General features: G+C 41.2%; 2 protein-coding genes across 3 annotated transcripts in view; both read left to right on the top strand.

Annotated features, from left to right (window-relative positions):
• TMEFF1 (transmembrane protein with EGF like and two follistatin like domains 1) overlaps positions 1 to 4236 on the top strand; it is a 124813-nt gene extending 120577 nt beyond the window's left edge. The window contains exons 9-10 of the mRNA XM_072852927.1: positions 1209 to 1367; positions 3099 to 4236. Of these exons, the coding sequence (XP_072709028.1) occupies positions 1209 to 1367; positions 3099 to 3183 (244 nt within the window). The 3' untranslated portion in view covers positions 3184 to 4236. The remainder of the gene's footprint in view (positions 1 to 1208; positions 1368 to 3098) is intronic.
• Positions 4237 to 4526: 290 nt separating this feature from the next.
• CAVIN4 (caveolae associated protein 4) lies at positions 4527 to 20456 on the top strand. 2 transcript variants are annotated; one of them, XM_072852929.1, is made up of 3 exons: positions 4527 to 5249; positions 18406 to 18912; positions 20147 to 20180. In XM_072852929.1, exons 1-3 carry the CDS (start codon positions 4839 to 4841, stop codon positions 20165 to 20167), a joined length of 939 nt encoding a protein of 312 aa, XP_072709030.1. In that variant the 5' UTR covers positions 4527 to 4838; the 3' UTR covers positions 20168 to 20180. The 2 variants fall into 2 exon arrangements, with proteins under 2 accessions (XP_072709030.1, XP_072709029.1); XM_072852928.1 differs by having other exon boundaries at positions 18406 to 20456.
• The last annotated feature ends 795 nt before the right edge of the window (positions 20457 to 21251 follow it).

Raw genomic sequence — 21251 nt, 5'->3', positions numbered from 1 at the left:
GGAAGGTCTGTGGAGTAATTATTTCATTCCTCCAAACAGAATTAATTCCTACCCTAGCACACAGCTTTTGGATGGATGAGACTGATTCTGTGTTGCATTCGGGCTTATCTGATCCAGTTTTCAAAAGGATTGTTTCTCTGCCTGCGTGTGAGTAATTTTTCTCCAGCTTTCTACTGTAGAGCTGGAGGCCAATTGTATGATTCAGTTGCCCTTAATGATGCATTCACATCAGTGGGTTTTAAAGGATAGCTGTACAAGGAACTTGCTCAGGGATGTAGGTGGTGGCCTTTGATTCTGCAGACTCCAGCTCAGTGTCTTGAGTGGCTCTTGCCTTTCCTTGTTGTGCTTCAGCCTCTCTTGCCTTGTGACATGAATTCTTCCAGAGCCTGTTTCCACTGCCACCTTCACCGCTGGCACATCTCGCATTCCCTGAACGCATGTCGCTGGTCAGGAGCAGCCTCTGCTGAGTTTCTCATTGAGCTAACTGCTTCTTTGCTCAGGCAAGGTATCATTTAAAGCAGCCGCTTCTCTTCTGTCTCCAGCCATTTTTCCCCCACCCCCAGCCAATTTTTATGGATTCTTCCATGAACTTTCACTTGAACAGTTGTGAGCCATTGGGTTTTCTAACCTGACGTCCATCAAATTTTGGTTTGGTGACAAGGCAGGAGGGGGTTTGATTCTGGTCTTGTCCAATAGGTTTTGCAGGATTCCACTTCTGTAGGCTGCAGCTTGAAAAGGGATCATCCTTTTCCCTCACTTTTCAAGGTTTCTTTTCCTCTTTGTCACTTCTTTCCCATGCTGACATTGCAGCTAAATGAACATGCTCACTTTGTGTTTCATGAGCATGCTTCTTTGTGTTTCATTTAGCCTTGTCTACTTGCTTCACCTAGTTTCTTTATTCTTCCTAAATACTGCCCCAATTTAATAACAACCCCACATATTTCTTTTGCCAAATCAGGGCCTTCACCACGCTGGCGTGTTTTCAGAGGGCCACTAGTAACCTTATCCAGGAAAGCAAAGCATATCTGTGCTGTCTTTTCTCTTGCCACAGAAATCCAAACCATTCCCCAACCCAAGCGTTACCACACCTACTCCTTCTCACCAGCTCTTTCTCAGCTGGAGTCACCTTGGACGCCTTATTTCATCTGCAGAATGACTGGGCTGTTGTTAAATTACAGATTCCATGAAATATTCCTTTTCTTTTTCAGGTGTGAATCAGGATATACTGGACAGCACTGTGAAAAGACAGACTTTAGTATTCTTTATGTTGTCCCAAGTAGACAAAAGCTTACGCACGTCCTTATTGCAGCAATAATTGGAGCTGTACAGATTGCCATTATAGTTGCAATTGTCATGTGCATAACAAGGTAGGTAAAGACAAAAACAGTGAAAAATTACACATTGTATGGATATACTTTTTCTGTATTTAAATCTTTGACCCCCAAAATTTTATGTGCTTTAACATATATCCTAAAATACCCACATAAAAGATACCTAATGACTGAAGCAGAAGGATTATGTAACATCCTATCGCCTTTTTTTTTTGGTCACAAAACACATTTGTTTAAATTCACAAACCACCGGTAACCACACTGAATCCCCAGACCAAATACCCAGCAGAACAGATCAGCCTGGAAACACATCCAAAAGGTCAGCTGCTGTGTTAGACCTTCACTGGAGTTATTCAAGCATTGCTGATATCTTATAGAAGCTATGATCCCCCCCTCCCACCCAGTGAAACCAGAGAGGTTAACAAGATGCTGTTCCTTGCACTACCACTGTACATGGTGTTACACAGAGAGAGAATTATCCCTCACACCATATATGCTTTCTGAAAATGAATGTGCGGCTAGTCCCATTATTAGGCACTCTCCATGGGAACCTATTTTATGAAATGTAAAGATGCACAAGCACAGAGTTCAAGTTTCTGGCTTGTCTCAGACTCTCACCCTGTATGAAAACTGAGATGAGAGCCATGGATTCTTTTTGATGACAAGGGATTCAGTTTGCTCATCAAGGACTTGAACCCAATGAGGACTGAGGGCTCTGGGATAGACTAAGAATGACTTAGTTACCTTATAGGTGCATAAAGCATATAAGTCCTACACTTGGGCATCCATGCCACACTTTGCCCTTTCCTCCTCAACTCGTCCTTCACTTTTTCAGCTCCAGTTATGTTGGGCTGTAAAACTTTCTGCTACCGTGTTAGTGCATGGCTTCCCAAACTCAGTGATGCAGAGTGACACCCCTATGAACGAACAATACAGGCCTCCTTCCCTATCTCTCTTGTAAGGTTCAAGGTAGCAGGTATAGGTACACATATCTAACACCTCCTGCACATGTAAAGGAGTAATTTGGCTTATGCAATTGATGTCATCCCTTTTTTACTCAACACCTTGCTGGCCAAAGCAGTGGCGTGGAAGGCTGTGGTTCAGCTGCCCTCCTCTGTCAGCCTCCTTATGACTGTTCCCCAGCTCACGGTCTCTTGAGGACAGTCTGTCTTGCTGCATCCCAACAGGACTACTCCATCGTGCATTGCCCGCTGTCTGAGGGACTGAGTAGGTCCCGTCACGTTCGGAATTGCTGGCTTTTGTGAATCCTTTCTTAGTTGTGTCTCCATCCCAAAGAAGGGGATCACCTGAGTCACCCCACAGAGAGTCCTGGGTGGGCTCTGTCTCAGGAGCTGCCACAAGCAGCAGGGCACCTGGAGGTCCAGCACTTCAAAAGGCTGATTGATCCAGTCTTACCAGTCACTGGGTTTTAAGTATGAAATATGTGTAAGGTAAAGCCAATGCAATTATTCACCATGGTACGTGTTTTGCTGGATCAAGGCTGAAGGATATAGCACCTTGCTGGTTTCGGTCTCAAGTTCAAGCAGAACTCTCCCTTCTGCGTGTTCTAGGGTCCCATGGACATCCCCAGGTGACAGTCCAGTACCAAACAGCAGGCGCGTCCCCCCAGTCAGCACAGCTCATAGACTCCTTGCTATTGTTAAGTACAGAAAATTAAGTCAATGTGTTATTGTTAGGCTTAATTTTATGTGGCATATATAAAATCAGCCCTCCTTTTTCTTTCTTTTTTTCTCTCTTTTTAAACAGAAAATGCCCCAAAAACAATAGAGGACGTCGGCAGAAGCAAAACCTAGGCCATTTTACTTCAGATACATCATCCAGAATGGTTTAACTTAGTGATTTTTATACCTACATTGACCATGTGATGTACATTTTTATTATATCTTTTTTTAAAGAATGGAAATATTTATTTCAGAGGCCTTATTTTTGAACATTTTTAGTGTAATAATGTTGGTCTGTATTCTGAAAGCATCAGCTTTAACAGCTATGGACTGTTTTAGTATCTTTACTTTTATGTTTTTGAATACAGTAGTTCATTTTCTGTATCTGTATCACATGGTTATATAATAGACTTGTGCTTTATCCATGGAATGTAATATTTTTGGGAACACAGATTTATTCCACCAATGGTTGTAGATTAAAAAAAAAACAACAAACCAACAAAAAAGTCCACATTACCTAGCAAACAAGGCATGAACTAAAGGTAAAAATGTTTACAGCTTACTTTTCTTATGAGAAACTAGAAAACACTGTGTTTAAATACCGTAGATATTTAAATGTTTTTGGAAGTTAGTAACTGATTTTTTAGACACTGCCTATCGCATGAACTGTGAAGCTGTGTGCTGTGTGTAGTTGTAACATATTTATAAAACGTGTGGGCTGGGTCTAAGCACTGCCATCTTCATAAATAATTCCAACAATTTATTTTTAAAGAGGAAAATTATAAATTTCATAATTTGGGAAGTTACCTGGTAGAGCAGATGGCACAGGTCCAAAAGAAGTAGGTCTTAGTAGATTTAGGTATTGTAAAAATTGGTGTTGAACAATTGAACACAAATAATTGGAATAAAGCCTACTTTATCACTGTTAAAGCTGTTTTAATACTTCTTAAAGTTTTTTAAAGAAAATACATGTTTTAACACCTTCAATACGGATTGTATAGTGTTTGTGATTAAAATAAAAAAAATAATAAAAGTGAATGAATTACTAGTGCTCTTGTATAGAATATTTTCAAGAGCTAAAGAAGTCCATCCAAATTAGTCTGCTGGTCATTGTTATATTAATAGACTGTTAGTTGTCGTTTGAAAGATCCCGAGATAAAGTGTGAATAGGATGTGTTCAGCTGTTTTAACATGTAGTTTAGGCTTTCAAAATTTTGCATGTAGGATTTAATAATTTGTTCAATAAAAAAAAAATGCTTTCAACATTTTGAACTGGAAAAGCATGTCACAATACAACGTTTTCACTATATTGCCTCTGGTTTAGTGTGTTTATTTGTTACCCCATGTGGTAATTGCAGCAAGCTAAAGACCTGAAGTTGTTTTGCTGGAAAAAACAACCGTGTTAATTTTCCTGACCGCTCTTTGAATTCCCTTGGAGAAAAGCACTCCAGTAACGTGAAAACAAAAGTAGATCGTTAAAAATATGCAAGCTTGCTTTCCTGCTTAATTAGTAAGTTACTTAACTTTCCTGGATTAACACTAATAACTTCATCAGTACAGAAGCGTGACCCTTTAAACGTACGTTCCTTTCCAGACATTGCTTCCTAATTTTAGGGGTTTCATGTTGCTGAAAGTATCCCAACAATCATGTGTGGATATTTTGTAGTCAGAAGTATTTGACCAAGCTCCAGGAGCGGCGTTTCACGCCCTACTTTGAGCATCGCCAGAGCCAGCTGTCACCCTGGCTCCCTGCAGCAGCGCCAGAATCGTTCTGGCAGGATCACCGAAACTTCAGCTCCCGCCAACCGAGCCGAAGGCAGGCAAAATGGATCGCCGCGAAATCACCTCGGAGGCTGACAAAACCCACCAAAATCGTCTCTCCAGTGTCACCGAGGAGGAAGAAGAACAAGATGCAGCTTACACGATTGTGACGGTCCTGGACAAAGTGGCCAACATCGTGGACAGTGTGCAGGCGAGCCAGAAAAGGATAGAGGAGAGGCACAGGGAGATGGAAAACGCCATCAAGACCATACAGATTGACATTTTAAAGCTTGCCCAGGCTCATGGCAATACAGGCTACACGGTGAACAAGTTACTGGAGAAAACCCGCAAAGTCAGCTCCACCGTGAAGGAGGTGCGGGCACGCGTGGAGAGGCAGAGCGCCAGCGTGCAGAAGGTGGAAGCCAAACAAGAGGAGATGCTGAGGAAAAACAAATTCCGGGTCGTAATCTATCAGGTAACCGCGAGCCTAATTTCTTGTAGCGCTGTCATTGTGCCACCTCCTTGGTAGGCGCTGGTAGGCATCGGTTAATGAACCAAAAGACGCAGGCTATCCGACATGAGAGTTATTTTATGCTTTCTTTAACATTCAGTTGTGCTCCTCAGTGCCTCTCAGCATGAGCCTACTGACGGCAGCACACGCGGTCTATTATTAGTGTTGGTAGGTTTCTGAGCCAGTCGTGTAAGATTAACTGCAGATCAGCAAGGACTATTTGTTGCCTCTCCGAAAGGTAATATGAGGCAGGCCCTGTAAATCTTGTCATACAAACCATGCCTGACATTCATCCCCCTTATTTTTTTTCACCGTATTAGGTAGAAGTCCAAATAGCAAAAGTGTTTGCAGGGTCCCTGCAACACTAATTTCAAAACATATGGTTGATTTAACTTGCAGCATTACCCAGGCTTTCGTACTGCTGACAAATTGGGGCTTTTTTCATTGTCTCAGTCTATAGCAGTATATGCACAAACTAAAGCTCAGACCCACAAACCCTTCATGACAGCAAATAGTACCTTGCATGTTCTACTTTGGAAATGGTTTAACCCAGCACTGTTCTTCCAATCATATTGAGCAAGCAAATCCTACATTTTCGTTCATTGACCTCATTGCAGGATGTTCATTGTTCTTATAAATTATTGTGTTTGAGCAGAAGTTTCATGAAATGGCATGGTCTCGCCTACACGCATACAAGTAGACAGTGCAGGCAGTTCATGGGGTCTGTCACTTGCTGGTGAGTGCTGTGAAACCCAGTGGTTTAATGGCCTGATCCTGCCATTTGCTGAAACTCCCCAGTTCCCCAAGTCAATAGAAAGTCAGAGTGTTTAATCTTTTGCCAGAAGCATAGTTCCTCCTTCATACCAGTGAGTCCCCAAAGCTTCTTTCGAATGAGTCGTATTCATCATTAGGCGTTCTTGAAACTACCAGCCCTCGTGAGTAACACAACGCGCCCCCATCACACAGCTTTACACCCTGGTCTTGCATCTGTTTGTGCATAAACAACATTAGTTGCAATGAATGGAGCCGTGTGTTTCACGGGGTATATTCACCACTGTATACAGCTTACAAATTCTTATGCGTCATCTAGCTTTCTTAACTACTTCATTTTCTACCACTGGGAAGAAATAGCTAAAAAGAAAATAATAAAAGCTGAAGGTAGGCAGTGTTACCTCTTTAATGTTATATTAGCACCATATGCAGCCAAATTGTGCCTCCCAGGTTTTCTGACTGAATGACTGACTATGGATGTTCAGGCGAAAGCATGGCACAGTTTGGCCTATTATTACAATTATTGCAAGCTGCACCATCATGATGGAATAGAAAACAGGCACTTTTGCTTTTCCCTTGCAAATCATTTCCCAGCTAAAGGGAATAAATATCTCTGACTCCCCTGGTTAATGGCAGGGGAGTTTGTTTGCACCATAATGTTTGCAGCAGAATCAATGCTTTGAAAATGTTTGTTCTTGAAACAGTATTCATTACATAATGTAATTTTTTCTCCTAGCAAGACATGAGTTGTCATTTATTTTAAAATGTAGTAAATTATTGTGGAAATGCATTTACACACAGCTATAAAGAACAGCTGTGCTATTTTCAGATATTTCATGCAAAAGGTGGCTCTCATGATGCATACTTTCTCTAAGAATCACCTTCAGTAGGAGTTTCTGAAGTCTCTGCCAGTTTTACTGGACAAGAATGACCTGCACCCTGTTCCGTATGTTTAATTCTTAGGCAGTACTTTTCAGGAAGGGAAACAGCATTTTTGATTGCTGTCTGTCTAGCTTCTTCTTCCTACAGTAGTTGGGAACTGCCAGCCTTTTGTAAGGTAGATTGAAGAACCTTTTCCCTCATGCATGGAAGAGGAGCAGATACTCTGGTCCGCTAGGATCCAATATTTAACACTTTTCTGGAGGAGGAGAACTGCATTGCTCCACAAAAACTGGAACATGCTAGGTAGCCAAGAGTGTGCTGAAGCTTTAAGGCAGAGGTACACTTGTGAAAGTCTCTTTCACACAAGTGCAGTGATTTTCACACTGTTGATTTACACCCGCGTAGCCATACTGCTGGAGTGCCAAGACCTGAATGACTGAAGCTTGGCTCTGATGAGTGGGAGTCTGTTAATAGCATACGCCCTTCACTATATTTTACAAATGGGTATAACCAGGTTGTTTACTTGGTGGTTGTGAGTGACAGCTCATCTGTAGTGAGATTTTTTTCTGATGAACCATTTGGGACATTGTGATGGAGCCAATGATCTGTGTAGCCGACATTGAATGCCTACGTGGATGAGCACATGTGGGTTTTAGTTTTAACTTTTGCCAGAACATCGGCATATGAGGAAAAGGGAAACACCAATTAAATCCTAAAGATTTTATTTCAAGTGGATAGCTTTGATCTTATCATTGATAGAAGGAGTAGGCAGGTTGAAAAGGATCATTGGCTGGGGGAGATTGTCCCGGGAGACTGCAGCCACGATGAAAAGAGCTGGCAATATCCTCGCATTAAAAAGAGTCAAAGTGATCGTCCATGAGCATAATGATTAGGGAAATTGAGAGCATTCATTTTTCAAAGGCCATGTGGTTGAGGAAAAGATTTGGTAGCAGGCAGCTCTCCTCCCCAGGCTGATTGCATGATTAAAAATGCTAGGTTACTTCAGAGTTTCTAGTGAGGTCTTTGACCCTGGAGTGCTATGTGCCTAAGGGTATAGTAGGGAATGCAAAGTACATTACAGGTTGTGCAGGTCACTGTTCACTTCTGTTCAGGTTAGTCTGAATAACCAGCTGTGAGAGCTATCATTTCTCTGCAGTCAGAGAGCATCTAAAAATTTAACTCATTCTGACTAAATTATTCAGACATTAAAGGGGATTTTTTTTTTTTTTTAATCCTGAAAGAACTTGTTTCATTTGCTTTTCTGCTTGTTCTGCAAGTCCCTCTTTGAATGTGAGCATACAGGCACCAGAAAGTCCATGTTACAGTTACTGGGCTCTTTTCTATTATCACTTTACATAAGCACCATAAATGGGTAACAACTTCCTATGAAGGGACACATGCATTTTTTTCACTCGTTGCTGTCAGATGTTTAAAATTAGTGGGCAGTCACAGTGGACGTGTCAGAAACCAAGTAAGGTTATGGCTTGACTGGCCCACACAGATGTGTTACAACCAATTTGTTTGCCCTGCGATTGCTCAACCGCACACACGGGGGAGAGGCTAGCAGAAGCAGCCTTGTGTATGCCACTCATATTATGCATAAATAAATTAAAATGTAAGTGGCTTTTCCTGGCCACTGTCCTTCTACAGCATAATGGCTTGGACAGTAAAAATGGTGAGATCAAGATGGGGACAATAATGTGCAAAACTGAAGTGGAAACACTTCCATCCAAAGTGGCAATAAAAGTCAGGGTGTCATGAGCTCAAGAGACAAGGTTGCAAACACGGACTCTGAAAGACCTGGTGCATGAACTCGCTGTCCATTGGCATGGAGTTTTAATTACAGCTATTCTGAGAAAAAACTGTGAGAGTAACCGTGACATGAAAGGCAGCAAATATAACACTTCTATTTAAAAAAAGAAAAGGAAATGATCTGAACCATTGCCATTCATCTGATATAATTTGGGCATAAGAATGGCAGGCTCACAAGGGGCTCTGCAGAACAACATTGTTAGTACCATGGAGTTAAATAGCTCACCAAGAGCAGATTGTGCTAGGTAACTCATATCTGATCATTTTTCTGTTTCACAGAAACATGAGAGGTCTTATCTTTTCTCATATTTATGTACCTGATATCTTACCTCATAACAGGTAATCTGGAAAAACACCAGATGACAGTGGATTGCGTTGAAATGGGAAGTGAGGTTTGTGATGGGTTTCTAAAAGGGTTTGCTTCTAAGACTGTCTTTGTCAACTGTTTCATATTTTCATTAAAGATCTTGGCACAGAAAAAGGTGTGTGTACTAATAAAATATGCTCAAAATGAGGAGCTGTCAGTCCAGAGAAAGAAATCTGGACAAGACACCAAATCATCTTTAGAGGTGGAGTAATGCTAATCTAAGTGTACACAGTATCAGTTCCTGTACTTAGCAGAAGCTCTTGTTGTTAGTTTGTCTTCTGAGGACCCATGGTTTGGAAAGGGCGGAAAATGGTGTGTTAATTGCTCACAAGATGACTGAGAACCCACTTGACGGTGTGGCTCTTAAAAAAAGTGATATGTGGGCATGAAATACTTCAGGCAAGATATTTCCAAAAGTGGAAGACACTGCCAGTACTCTTGTGCACTTCAGAGCCCACCTGGACTACCACCTACAGCTCTGATCACCCCTGTTGAAGTAAGCTGTGTTCAAACTGAACAGGTTTGGAAAACAGCTACCAGGCTGATCAGAGCAATGGGAAGCTCTGCTAAATGAGAGGAGACCAGGAGGTCTTATCTTGGTTTAGTCCAGCAAGAAAAGAGTCTAAGAGATGTTGTGGCTGTCATTTATACACGCGTCGGGGCATGGATGAGGAGTCCAGTAAAAAACATCAAAAAGATGAAATGGGTGTAACCTGTCCATGAGTCAACTCAGGTCAGAAACCAGAAATGGATTCTTAGTCCTGGAGACATGAGGGTCTGGACAAAGCCTTCTGCTAGAGCCCATGGGGAAAGAGGAAAACCTGAATTGCTATTAAAGTGGAGTCTGAAAACTTAATGAAAAAAAGATGGCATAGGTTGACTACCTGTGACAGCAGAACACTGGCCTCAGACACAGAGGCCTCAGCAGCCCAATGACCCAGGGCCTTTGTTGGAGTCTTGTGGCATAAACCTTATAAATATTTGTACAGCTGGGACAGGTAATTGCCTTCGCTGAGATTACAGAGAATAAAAGAGACCCAATGGTTGTGTCAGAGAGTGTAGCAAGAGTCCTTTGCAGTGTCAAGCCCAGTCCTTCAGTTCAAAGTGCTGAGCTGGCCCCGTGCTGTGCAGCCAGCCGCTGGCGGAGTGGCAGAGCCAGCACTGAAGTACTGGAGGCAGCCAAGAAGATCATCAATTACCCTTGATTTTTAGAAAAAAATCACCGCTTTCAACAAGCTAAAGAAAAACTATATCTCTAGGGACATGTTGACAAGGAAAGAGGAGAAAGGGAAATAAAAAAAATAAATTAAAAAAGCAGCTGTTGGGCCATTTCTGTGTTCCTAAAATGAAATAGGTTGCATATTTCACAGGACTGTGTTCATAGCAGATTATAAACTTGATGCTACACCAGTAGATTATAAACTTGACGCTACACCAATTGATCTGGTGTAACTGGTGTCCCCAGACCTGTTCCTTTGGGATGATCCTCACAAGGGACAGGCAGTCATCTTCTCAGGGCTGCCATTGATTTTTCTCCACCTATTAACATTGAGTGGTGGAAACAACTGATGTTAATTTACATTTGCACTGGAGGCAGTTGTTCAGGGCTTTGCTTCTGCCTGCAAACTAGCAGAAGAGCGTAGCTACGTCGTGAGCCTCTCGTGTCGTGCCTCTTCCCCACGGCCCTAGAGGCTGCCTGGAGTGACTTATCGACAGGAGCTGTGGCTGGCCACTGTGGGCACACACGTATCTTCAGTGATACCCTCCATGCCTGAGGCTCAGATTCAGGAATGGACTTGACTCTGGGGACATGCAGTTGGGTTTTATATTCTCAGCACTACTGAAGATAGATGAATCTTGCAGTTACTCCTTTAGCACAGGAATAAAGTTAATCAGAACAGCGCAGGCATAGATGGGAGAGATATGTGAAGTCATCAACAGCAAGTTCAGAATCTGGGACAGGATCCATCTTGCCAGGCATTAGACATCAGTAACGGAGGCGTTTGTACATTTGGCCCGTAGACTCCCTTCAGATGAGCAGAGAGAAACGTATGGAGCCTGATTCACCTGACCTGTTGTAGACATCTACTTCTGGATACAGTTTCTACTTCATAAGTACCTGTTCTCTCCATTGAGTTGAAAGAGTGTCCAGAAGCGAGTTCATATGGAGATGTGGTTGCTTGGGCAGATGAGTTCAGCAACTCCTGATGAATGGTTGAGTTTCTGTTGTACTCGAGAGCACTTCCCTGCTCTAGCTAGCTTGCAAGAGCAGTCACCTTGTGATGAATGAATGAATCAAAACATCACCAAACATTTTTTCATCTTATCACACCTTGTGATCGCTCTTTCTCCTCCACTCACAAAGGGTTGGTATCTACAGATAAATTGGAAGTGAGAAATTTCACCCGTTTGATTGCAAACCTGTGGACTGACCTGCAGAACTATTCCCTAGGCTAGCTCCATAAAACGACAGCAAAGCAAAGTAAGTGTGAAGCTTTAATGTTCCCCTGGAGCTGCAGTAGTCCTTTTTATGCAGCATGCGGTGGCCTGGAGCCAAGGGCTTCTCCGAGTGATGTGGTATAACTGGGTAATGCTTGCTCGTTGTCTGTAGCTTGCTGCAGTCAGATAATGAGAGAATGAGCTGGGTTTCTTTATAGTCATTGTATGCTCCTGGTTAAATTAATGAATTTCTGTCAGAATTTAAAGAAAAGGGATGTGTATTAGGCTTCACCAAAGAGAACTGAGGGGGGGTTGACTGTTCTGGCCAGGCTGCTTTTTCATTATGTAAAAATAATTTTAAATACACGCAACAGCACTTGGCCATAAAGTCTTACGTGCTGAAGTGTTTATTCTCTATCTCCTTTACTTGATAAAATCCCTTAGGTGCCCTTTTAAAATAATCCTATTTCTCTCTCATCTGAGCAGCTTTTTGGCCTGATGGCAGAGATTTTGAAATGGCATATTTGCAGAAAAAAATGAAAGGATCGCTTGAGATTTATAAAGCTTCACTCTTAACTGTTAGAATATGAGTAAAAGTACTGAATGATTTGTAATTGGTTATTCATCAGCGGTTTCACATTGATTTAGAGAACAGTTTCAAGGAGATGTTTTAGTGATTTACCTTGGCTGCCGGTTTGAATAACAAATCATTCATTTAACATGCAAATTTCTAGGATTCTTTTTTAAACATTGTGGCGATGCAGTGTCCTGCCCATACGCTGCCAGTCATTTGCATCCCCAGTTGTCATAGACACGGCAGCAGCACCAGGGCAGGCGCGGGCTGGGCTTCGACCATTTTGCTGCTTCTTGCTCTGCTTCAGAATCGTCAGGTGATCGCCAGTCCCATCTGTGCCTATGTTAATCATCACCTGCACCTTCCCTGTCACACATCCCAGGGCTGAAAGATCATTTGCCGTGACCTTTTCCCTGTGCAATACAATGACTCCAAGTTACGGAGTTTCATCTGTCTCTCCTCCCTACTTTTCCTGTGAGCAGCTTCTCTAGGAGCATTTTGAGTCTTGATTTTATATATATGCACACATAATGTAATTATATATATAATAAATGATTTTTTATATATATAATTTAATTATTTATTTGGTCATTCTGTTTTTCTCTGTTATTGTTTTTTGTATTTTAAAAAATTTTGTTCTGCTAAAGTTTTAATTGAAATTAGATAACAGTTGAGAGCTGGTAACAGTTGCCTTTGTTAGAGCTTCTTAGAATTACATTTTGAAGCTATTTGACAAGAGAATGCAAAACTGGTTTATAGTGTTTCTAGCATATATTTACACATAAGACAATGTATTTTATTTTTTCTCCTTGCTGACTCTAGAAGCCCAGTCTGGGCTTTGAAATACAAACCCAGGATACGTTTGCAAAAAACCATGAAAGGACAAGGGGGAGTAAAGCTCCTGAACTGGCCACACCCGTTAAAATGGCCTTATATCCCATTATTTTTTATTTTTAAATGGCATTATAATAAAATTATTACTGAAATAATCATTTAAAGTGTTAATGTACTTAAAGCCTAAGTATTGTTGTACAGCAACACTATGTCACTGCTTCATCTAGCAAATCCAGTGGACTCCCTTTTCTTAATGACAATAATACTACTGCTGCTAATAATTATTGATCCCACCTGTGCTTACAAAGATAAAGAACGCAGATTTAGCTAACAAGTTTGTGAGGGAAATTTTTAATAACCCTTTTTCCTTTGCACAGCCTCACTGACCTCGCTGAAGGCATGAAATTCCTCTTCCAGGAGCTCCTCTTCCAGGAGCAAGCCTTACTTGCTCCTTAGTTCAGCAGTAAGAGAGAAAGGTGCTATTAGAGCCGACCTGATCTTTGCCAGGACCCAAGTGCAGGAAAGTACCTGAGACATCGCTAAACAATTTGCTCTGCCATTTCCCTTCTTTCCCTGCCCAGAGATGAGAAGAGCCTGACTGTGCAGGCAGGGTTATCAAGTAGGCACATTTTGAGACAGACTCTTTTCCCCCGCAGTTTTCAATTATGTGAGCATCGCCACCTCGAGAGTCTCATAACATTGATGACGGGCATTGCCACATTGAAGAGTATTTGCCTACTGTTTTTAAGGTTTCTGTGAGGTGAAAAAGAGTCAGCACCTTGCACTTTGCGTGGTTTAAGGAGCAGGTGCATTAGCCTTCCTTCATAAATGCATAAATGCCTTGTTATATCCTATGGGAGAAAAATGCTACTGCTGTGACCCCTTCCTTGAGATCAGGAGATGCTGGCAGTGCCTGCAAACTGGTCAGCACCCTCGCGCGTGGGTGCAGAGCAGCCAGAATTTTGGCAGGTGATGAAAAGTTTGCAGGGCGAAAGGAGTGTGTGAAGGACACAGACTACATCCCTTCGAAAATTTTTTAATCATGAATTAAATTGAAATGGGGGCAAAAATGGCAATGATGGAGTCAGCCTTTCTTGGGAACCCAGTGTTAGAAACATCTGGGTTTCAATATTCACTGTCCCCGGAGCCATCCATTCAAATCAATGCCATGCTGGCCTTAGTCACCAAAGCTGAAGTTTACTCATGTGTTTACTTTGTATTCAACCAGGCCCTTAAAAACTCAAACTTCTTTGGCTAGGCATACTTGAGAGAAGTTACATATTCAAAAATTAGGAAAAGCCGAAGTTCAGGTTTAAAATGCTTTCTTAGCAAACTTACTGTGCCAGGGGCATCACCAGCCACTCCTGAATTGTACAGTCGTTCTGTTACGATGTTATACCTTTAAGTTTTGTTTGTTAAAGTTGTTTCTTAAGCAGTGGATCTAACTAGCCTTACAGCTCTGTGGCCTCTGTATTTCTCTCCCTGCCCGGCTGAATGGCAAAGGTGTCCAGGCTTTCCCCTTATCACTGCAACCCGTGCCCTCAGTCCTTCCTCTGCTACCACAGAACCTGAAGCCTTTCTCCTTCCAGACCTCATTTCCTTCCACGTATATGCATTTTTCCAAAATATTTCCAGTTTCAACAACACAACAGCAAATCTGACTCCCTTCTCCCCTCTCCCCTCCTACACCCATTCATAACACACACACAAAATGTTGGGTCCAGATCTACAAGCAAGGTACCTGAGCCACTGTAGTGTTTGCTCAGGACAGACGTCAGCTAGGAGGACAGACGGAATGACTCAAAACACAGCGGGCTCCTCAGCAGAGAGCTTATTTCTTCATGGCTGAGCTCAGCTCCCTTCTCAAATTGGTGGAAAATGCCCAAATGTTTACATGTTAGTGGAGAGGCCGTGTAAGGGTGAGAAGGTGGGAGCTGCATAATGTGAGCTTATATACTACTCTTTTTGTACAAAACCAAGACAACTTCCAAGTCAACCACTTACATGACTGATTTCCCAACTTTTTTCTTGGAGGAGAAGGAAAAAAATTGTTTTGTTTTGAAAGGTTCAGGTCTATTTTCAGTTTGTTGAGTGGTGGACTAACTTTTCAGATTATGGCCAACGAGCATACCAGGAGCAGTGTGAGCACCCTCTGCAGGATGCACCCTCTCCAGGTGCTCCATCGAGGAGGAGTGATGAAAGGGGAAGAAGGGGAATGATCAGCTTCCACAGATTTATTTCTTGGTTTCTGGTTCTGGCATGTGCATGTCTTTGGGTTTTGTCAGTAGGCGGGGCAAGCAGAGTACATGTCCTTTGTATTAACCAATAGACCATATGACTGCACTCCTCTTTCCTCAAGAAATCAGGTTAAAAATACCTGACTCTTTGGTATCATCTTTCACTGTGAAATAATCTCCTGTCTTCCTTTTATTTGAGCACTTACAAATTTAGCTTGAAGATCCTCCCTTACCTCCCATGAGGTGGTGGTGACAAATACGAGTCCTTCCTAGCAAAATGCTTAAGTAGAGTTTTAACTAAAAGCTTGCAAGTAGCATCATCAATTGCTCAACTCCTTCTCACCCTCCTCTAAGACTGGGCTGCCCAGCCCTGCTGTTTCCAGTTCCATCTGCTTTCAAGCCACGAAGAAAGCTGTCACCCGGTTTAGGGATTTGTCCTGTGCTACTGAAATCTGTAGGTGTTTTGTCTTTGCTTCTAGTAAGTCTATAAATGAGCTGGTAGCTATATGCTTTGACCCCATCAGTTTCCCATCTGGTGCTAAAATGTATCGTTCCTGCTTTAGGAAGGAGGAGCTCCTACCTTCTCTCTACCCCACTGATACCTAGTGATAAGAAGAAATGGGGAGGGGCAGGAGACAGAAAGGAAGCAGAGGAGAAAGCTCTCCTATTGAGCCTAAATCACTGTATTTTTATTATGAAACCCCCCTAACATGCTAGCCAGTTTCACTAATACTTTCTGCTTTGGCAACATCTTCCATCCAGAAACTCTGAGGAGATAGAAACTCACACTAATTTTTAGTCTTGCTACATTTGATTCTGCAAGATGTGTGCAGAAACCAAGGAAAAAGAGAAAATCGGAGATTTGGCAAAGATTATTCTCAGGGTCTGTACCAGAATGAAGAAAGTTCCTCAGGACCTGCAGCTCTAGTTTCTGTGTCTTGTCTACAAGGCCTTCATCTCACACGTTATTGTTCATAAGTCTTAATTCTAACACGTGTATGAAAGTTAAAGCGCTCTCTTCTTTAGGTAATAGACCATAAAGATAAAAGCAATAAAAATCTGGCAAACAATTGACAAAAAGTACAGAAAAATTTGTTCTTCTTCCAAAGGAAGACAGCTTAAATACTGCAGAGAAAATAGTCTCTCTGCCTTCTCTCTTTTTAAAAAGTAATCTTCATATGAACAGCATACCCTATTCACCATATTGTATTCATTTCTGTATGTATTGAAATTTCAGAATAGTCATTCTGGAAACATTTTTGTTACCATTTCAGCTGAAGGAGTGGGCTATAATTTACAAACTTTGAGGAATTATTATCCAGCTGTGTTTTAGTTCATTTTCAGAAAAGAAGGGATTATGTTTATATATAGAAGTCTTTATATAATTAATGTTAATTTGCACATGTTAATGAAGATGATTATTAGCAAAGCATTGTAGTTTTGTTCCTGCTGATTTTGACAGATGAGTTGAATAACATTCTGCTGTAATCAATGCAACATAACTCATCCCTATTTTTTCCAAGCATTAACAGCTATTTTACTGGAGGGTTTTTAATGAAGCCAAGGCATGATGACAGACTCTTAAGTGGGCTTTATCTGCCAAATAGCTTAATGTATTTTATTTTACATATTGCTAGTACTCTGTAAAATAATATTAAACATGACTTGCTACTAATGAGTCACTGTGAAAAATGACAGACATCTTTTTGGCCGGAAATCAGTTCACAGCAAAATATTCAGTAAGACTGACCCATTCTTCATGGGTTCACAACTTCTAATATCTCTCCTATTTTCTGCATTAAGGTGATAATACTAAGGATAGAGCCCAGACACTGTCATGCCTCAGAAATCAGATGAAGTAGTTACTACTAATGGGAAACAGCTTTTAAAAGTTTTATATAGCTGTTGTACCTGTCTGCACCCTAAAGGGCTGCTCCTCTTGGGAGAAGAGCACACGCAGCTGCACATAAATGGCTAGTAGGGAAGAAGGGCTGGCATCGTCCATCTCATACACCTCCTACAAGTTACTGGTTTTCTACTCTGCATACACTAATACTTCTAGACAGAAGTGGCTCACTGACACTGAGCCACAAATTTATAATGTCCATGCAGAAAGCAGTCTTCAGATCAGGGGATCAACTCTCTTAGGGGATTCTCCCTGTTCAGATAAATTGTACTACTGAATCCTTCCATTACCACAAGCTTTTTTCCTTTTTTTCTACATCCTTAACCACTAAGTGATTCTTGGTAAATTATTTGTTCACTGTGGACAGCTTTTGAAAGTCTTCTGTGCATCTTCAAGTTTTGAGCCTCTAGCAATCTTTCTTTGGAGGGGCTACATACATTCCTAGTGCTAAGATATCTAGGATAGTCACCACTTCCAAGCATGCAGCTAATATGTATCATATGTATAATATAGATATCTAATACTTCATGCTCATACAGGCCACCAAACTTACCACGGGAGATAGAGGTACTTGCTCGGGGTCATTCATATTTTTCCAGAAGGAACAAGTCAAGTTCATCTCAGCAATGGTGCAGATGCTGGGTGAATTGTGCGGAATTGGGTTTAGCAAATAACATCTCATTCCTTTAGTGACTTTGTCCCCTTGTGGAGCCAGCACATGTAAGTTAATATGTTGGGGTTCATCCCCTTCTGGGCAGCAACAGAAATGTTTGCTAAGTTCCAATTAGTCAAAAACGTGCAATTGTCTTGGTGACAGTAAAGGACTGAAGCTACTGGTATCACTGAGGCACTCATTTGGAGAGTGTACAGCTGACAGAAGCACAAGAGCCTCTTTTGTCTACAGGATGTCTTCTTCTATTGGTGAGGAATAATGGATCTAGGTCCAATCTCTGAGAAGCAGATCAGCTTAAAAAAAAAAAATGAACTGGACAAATCTGCTCTGTAAAACAATTAGGGGCCAGTACACATAGGACCATGGCATTCATTAGGTTCAGGTAGAACCAGCCTGAAAAGAAATCTTTAATCAGGCATAATGTCTTTACAGAAGTTGGCAAAGGTTTCTTCCGCCGTTTGTATTCTGTATAGATCACATACGATGGTACAAGCCTACCTTACTTAGTTTCAATATTGTATTTTGGTTAGCATTAATTAACTACAAGCCAACAAACAAAATGCTTGAAATCACCATCCTTTTAAAACACACCTGCTGGAAGATGACTCTGTGCTTTCATTCACAGGAGGAAACTGAGTGTCCTTCATCTCTCTCTGTTATCAAAGAGAGGACAGCAGGTGAAACTCTAGAGGATGATTTCTTCCCACCTGATGATCTGTCTTCTGATGAAGAGTATTATATTGAAGAAAGCAAAGCAGACCAGTTCAAGAAATCAGGCATGAGGCGCATAGATGATATCAAAAAGGCATTTTCAAGGGAAAATATCCAAAAGACGAGACAAAATTTTGGCAAGAAAGTAAACAGGCTTCGAACTAGAATAGTGACCCCTGAGAGGAGAGAGAGGATCAGGCAGTCAGGAGAGAGACTGAAGCAATCTGGGATAAGGATCAAGAAAACCATTTCACAAGCCGCCCCAACAAAGGAGACGTTCAAGATCCATAAAAAAAATAAAGAACGAACAGGAGCCGAAGGTCAGGAGGGGATCCAGGAAGCCGGTGTGCACGTCGCCTCTGAGCTCACAGCAGCAGAGCCCTTCACTGAAGAAATCTCTTACACAGAAGTGATCACTAAGGTAAAGAAAGACAAGAATAGTGCAACAAAAGGTGCTTCCCAATCAACTGAAAAAGGAGTAGCAATCCCAGAAGTCGTTCTTAAGCAGGAAGGAAAAGAAGGAGGAGGAGGTGATGATGTCCCTTTGCTAGACTTAAAGCAATCGGCATAAGGAATCAATTAGCAAACACACCATACTATCCCTACTGAACAAGAGATAACACAACATGTATTCACTCAGCTTTAGAAAAATGTGTGAATTTGTGTTATATCACAAAACATGTGTTGGTGGTGTTCTATCATTTACACGGGTGTCTGTAGCGTTGTCTTCCTGACAAAAGCCAAGCCATGCAAACTGAGCGAAGGGGCTCCCCCTCTGTCTTGCAGTGCGCTGATAGCCATCATTAACCCAAGTGGAACTCGCATGTCAAAGGCAGATGGGAATCTGCTGTATTTTCAAGATTGATGTAGCAGTCACTTAACAGCCAAATCACTCTCTTTAGATTGATGTACAACAGTATAAAAATTATTTCCATTATCTTATACCAACTCCTCTAATCAGAAAACAATAACAAAGCTATTACTTTATATTAGCAAAAGGAAGAACTATGGAAAATGCCCATTTAGCTATACAAATCTTTTCGTTTAAGGGCCCTCACTGAAACAGCAGGAGGAGGAAATTCCTGCTTTATCCAGGGTGTGACAAAATGTGGCAGGAATGATAGGTTTTTGAGTACATTGTGTTTCTTCTCAGTGGAAAAGAGAAGCTCCTGAAATGAATAAAGATTATTTCCAGAGTTCTGGAAGAGGAAGGTTTGATGTACGTAAGCAATGCATTTTCTGCACTTATGGAGTAAGAATAAAAAAGCAGAAGACATATTAAATATGGAATAGCAGGAGGAAAAGAGAAGGAGGTATCGTATTCATGTTTTGGAAAGATGCGATTGTGAGAAAGGCAAGGGTATGAAGCAGTAAAAGGGGAATAAGATTAATGCAAGGGTTCTGGATAAATAGAGAAAAAAAATAGAATATTGTAACTGAAGTTTTGTCAAGATCTTTTAAAGCATTGTTACTCTATCCAGAGGATCATAGGGCTCATGAACATAACTGACCAGACAAGGGAACTGTTTTGTTTTCCATTCTCTGTGTTTTTTCTGAGCTTCACTGCAATTAAAATCTATTCTACAAAGCCGCTGAAGTACAGGGCCAATCCATAACCCAATTCTTTGTTTCCTATCATCATCGTTATCGACCAGCCACAGCCTCAGGGATTATGAGACAGACATCCTTTGGAGCATGGAATGCTGTTTATTTGCAACACTCAGGAGCCAGCGCTCTGACATCAGATATGCTTGTAAATATGACCACTACGCTGACATGGGGTGCAGGACTGTATTGCTCTCTTCATTCTTAAACGGAGTTGCCTTCAAAGCACTTATCTAAAGCAATGTTAGTCATTACTATCTGTGTGAAACTTGTACAATATTGCTAAAAGCTGTATGATTGTATTTAATATCTCAGATTCATTTTAACAGCAGAACATAACTTGGTTATCTATATACATTGTTTGAGTACTCCCAGCTAATTGTTAATCTATAATTTAAATATAATTAGTTTGATTTCAAATATTCTGCCTGCCAGTTCTTTCATTTAGTTTGCTGTACATCACATTTGAAGTGAAACAGCTTTAGCAATAGTAACTAGGGAACACTGGTTGGGGAAGGTCAATGTTATACCATGTCAGTGACATTTCAAATCAAATTAATGTTGTCAGATTGGAAGCAGCAGCTCCACTGAATGGAGGGGCAGGATAGGGCAAGAGAGGGAGACAGGGAGAGGAAGACATTTCTTTCAACAGGAAATTGTACATCTCCACTGTACTGTAATTACATGCAAAAAGAAAAAAAGGTTTGCTTATAGGATAGATTGGAGGTTTTGGTTGGTTGGTTTTTTACTAGTTATAGGAAGTCTTTTCTGAAACCGGGCGACTGTATGTTCTTCCTCCAGTTCCGTATAAAACTGTAGCTATCTTCAGTGAAATACTGTATGATTTGTCTGGTTCTTCTGTAATATGGCCTGCATTCTGTTCTGCAAGATTTGACATTTTCCTAGACTGACAAACAGGGTTTAGTTATTGAAATGAAAATGTCAAAGTTCAAAGAAGCTATTTCTTTGCATTTTTACACAGCAGAACACTAAGTTCTAGAACACAATTGCCTATAGATTTCCCTTATATAGCATTTAATTTTCTAATTTTACTTGACAAAGAAAGGAAGTGATGCAGTTTCCATGGAGCTTATCATCTAGCACCACATATAACCTCTATCAAACATGTACTTTTTAATGTTTACTTCTAACTTC

Source organism: Ciconia boyciana, chromosome 2, assembly GCF_034638445.1.
Source record: "Ciconia boyciana chromosome 2, ASM3463844v1, whole genome shotgun sequence".
NCBI lineage: Eukaryota > Metazoa > Chordata > Aves > Ciconiiformes > Ciconiidae > Ciconia > Ciconia boyciana.
Note: the sequence above shows the minus strand (reverse complement) of the source record. Positions and strands in the feature narration are given on the sequence as shown.

Coding starts and splice junctions, on each gene's coding strand:
- CAVIN4 (XM_072852928.1), top strand. CDS start 4,839: ATGGATCGCCGCGAAATCACCTCGGAGGCTGACAAAACCCACCAAAAT. Junction 5,250..18,405: donor TCCGGGTCGTAATCTATCAG/GTAACCGCGAGC, acceptor TTTCATTCACAG/GAGGAAACTGAGTGTCCTTC.